This window comes from Psammomys obesus, unplaced genomic scaffold, assembly GCF_907164565.1.
Source record: "Psammomys obesus unplaced genomic scaffold, mPsaObe1.curated_primary_1811, whole genome shotgun sequence".
Taxonomy (NCBI): Eukaryota; Metazoa; Chordata; class Mammalia; order Rodentia; family Muridae; genus Psammomys; species Psammomys obesus.
In genome coordinates this window covers 31,250,527-31,253,251 of record NW_026596034.1, presented here as the reverse complement: position 1 = coordinate 31,253,251, position 2,725 = coordinate 31,250,527, and the positions used below count along the sequence as shown (strand labels likewise).

Below are 2,725 nucleotides of genomic sequence, written 5' to 3'. Positions count from 1 at the left end.
AGGCAAGACCCCGATAAACAAGGGTCAGATTTCATAACGGTGAGGATGGTGTGGTCAGGGGCGGAGGCGGGGGGGGGGGCATCTCAAGCAGGGTTCAAGTTTCATAAATGGAAAGGATGGTGGATGGTAAGGGGGAGAGAGGAGAGACGATGAGGGCAGAGAGAGAGAAGGGAGAAGAGAGGGGAAGACGGTTATGATTGACAGAAGCCAAGCTCCAGGTCAGAGTCAGGAGCCTGAGGGCTGAGCCGGGCTGACCAGGCTGGAAACGTCCCGGAATCAACTCAGTGGCTTAGCCGATCTAGCACTCTCTCCAAGGACATAAGATGCCAGCGTGCAGCTAGTCCTTATACAGAAAATCCGCAGGCTCTTTAGGCCCCCCTCGTTTTTTCAAGAGTCACACAGGCTTTCTTCTCCGCGCGAAATCCAAACAACTGGCAGTGAAGGCGCATCGCGCACCGCGCACAGCGCACCACGCGCGTCCTGGGTCCCCGCACCCTTGGCGCCCCCATCTGATCACCTCACTTGGAGCGGGTCAAAGAGTTGAGTCAAGTTGTGTGTGTGTGTGTGGGGGGGAGTCCCCTGAGCATCAGATTCAGAGAAGAAAGGTACTCTCCACCCCCAACAGCCACGGAGGATGCAGAAGGTGGATCAAAGAGCTAAAACTGGGAAACGAATGCTTGCACTTTGTCAGGGTGCAGGATCGGCAGGAGAAGGGAGAGTTCAGGCGGACTTCTGCAGCCCAAGTGCTGAGGCTCAGCAGGGCAGGCCTTTCTTGAGCTCCGAAGAAAAGCAAACCATTCTCCCACGTCCTCCCGGATTCCGACGCCCTTTTAGCAAACTCTGTCCCCTCGTGCACTAAACTTCGCTCGGGGCGCGGGGTAAGGGTGTCGCTCTCTGGCTGCTCCCGAGCAGCGGCGCCGCAAGGGTTAAGCTAGCCTGTCCCAGCTGACAGTCAGCTGATTGGGCTGTGATTGACAGCTCCGAAAAGTTTCCTTGTTTCTATACTATTATGCTAATAGCGGCCGCTCTCGCCGCCTCCCATTGGCGGAGAGTGCCAGTCAATTTCCCATTTGAGCCTGACGTCACGGGTGCTATAAAACTCAGCAATTGCTTTAAACTCTTCTCGCTGGATCAGAGGCTTTAAAATATTTTTTCATCTTGGAGCTGTAGCTCAGGCTGCTCGTCCGCCCGGCCTCTTCCCCCACCCTTCTGCTCTCGGCTTTGCCTTGGCTCAGGACTTTGCAATTTTGCTTTAAAAAAGCGAGAGAGAGAGAGGGAAGGAGAAAAAAAAACCAAAATCAAAAAACAACAACAACAAAAAAAAAGCAAGAAAGAACTAAACTCCCCCCTCCCCTGCCTCCAGCCGGCCTGCACCTCGGTCTTGCACTTTGCACGGAGAGGGTGAGAGAGAGAGAGAGCGCGCGCGCACGCGAGAGATCCGGAGAGAAAAGAAAATCATAACAGTAACCCTAAGAGCCAGGCAGAAGAGGAGAGAAGCGTGAAGTGTTAAGTAGCCGGGTGCCGAGGCCCGCGCCTCCGGGACAGCCACCCGCCGCGCCGCACAGCCCCGGAGCAGCAGCCGCGCGCGCCCCGCCTGCAGCCCGGCCGGCTTAGGCGAGCCCTCCTTATGCAAAGCGCGCAGCGGAGCGGCGAGCCGGGGACGCCGCGCACCGGGCCGGGCTCCTCCGGCATCCTCTCCGCCGCCGTCATCAGCACCGCCACCGCCGGCCGCGGAGGACCTTTCCGAGCCTGAAGCGCCCGGGATCGGAGCTCTCGGGGAGGCGAGCAGGCGAGGAGGGGGCCCCCGGGGCGAGCGGGAGAGAGAGAGCAAGAGAGAGAGAAAGAGAGAGAGAGAGCACATTGGCGTGAGCAGGGGGGAGGGAGGGCGGGCGCGGGGGGCTGCGGGCAGGGCGGGGGGTGTGTGCGCGCTCGAGCTTTCGGGCCACAGCCACCGCCGCACGAGCTAGAAGCGCCCCAGCCCGGCAAGCTGGCTCACCCGCTGGCCACCCAGCACAGCCCGCTGGCCCCTCTCCTGCAGCCCATCTGGCGGAGCGGCGGCGGCGGCGGCGGCGGAGGCAGGAGGATGGCTTCAGAACTGGCAATGAACAATTCCGACCTGCCCACCAGTCCCCTGGCCATGGAATATGTTAATGACTTCGATCTGATGAAGTTTGAAGTGAAAAAGGAACCGGTGGAGACCGACCGCATCATCAGCCAGTGCGGCCGTCTCATCGCCGGGGGCTCGCTGTCCTCCACCCCCATGAGCACGCCCTGCAGCTCGGTGCCCCCGTCCCCCAGCTTCTCGGCGCCCAGCCCGGGCTCGGGCAGCGAGCAGAAGGCGCACCTGGAAGACTACTACTGGATGACCGGCTACCCGCAGCAGCTCAACCCGGAGGCGCTGGGCTTCAGCCCGGAGGACGCGGTCGAGGCGCTCATCAGCAACAGCCACCAGCTCCAGGGTGGCTTCGATGGCTACGCGCGGGGAGCGCAGCAGCTGGCCGCGGCCGCGGGGGCCGGCACCGGAGCCTCCCTGGGCGGCAGCGGAGAGGAGATGGGGCCCGCCGCCGCCGTGGTGTCCGCCGTGATCGCCGCGGCCGCCGCGCAGAGCGGCGCGGCCCCGCACTACCACCACCACCACCACCACGCCGCGGGCCACCACCACCACCCGACGGCCGGCGCCCCGGGAGGCGCGGGCGGCGCGTCCGCCTCTGCGGGCGGCGCGGGA

At 62.9% G+C, this 2,725-nt stretch overlaps 1 protein-coding gene across 1 annotated transcript in view; it reads left to right on the top strand.

Annotated features, from left to right (window-relative positions):
- The first annotated feature begins 1,896 nt into the window (after nucleotides 1–1,896).
- The window catches only part of Maf (MAF bZIP transcription factor), a 4,092-nt gene continuing 3,263 nt past the window's right edge, over nucleotides 1,897–2,725 (top strand). The window contains exon 1 of the mRNA XM_055621423.1: nucleotides 1,897–2,719. Within this exon, the coding sequence (XP_055477398.1) occupies nucleotides 2,084–2,719 (636 nt within the window). The 5' untranslated portion in view covers nucleotides 1,897–2,083. The remainder of the gene's footprint in view (nucleotides 2,720–2,725) is intronic.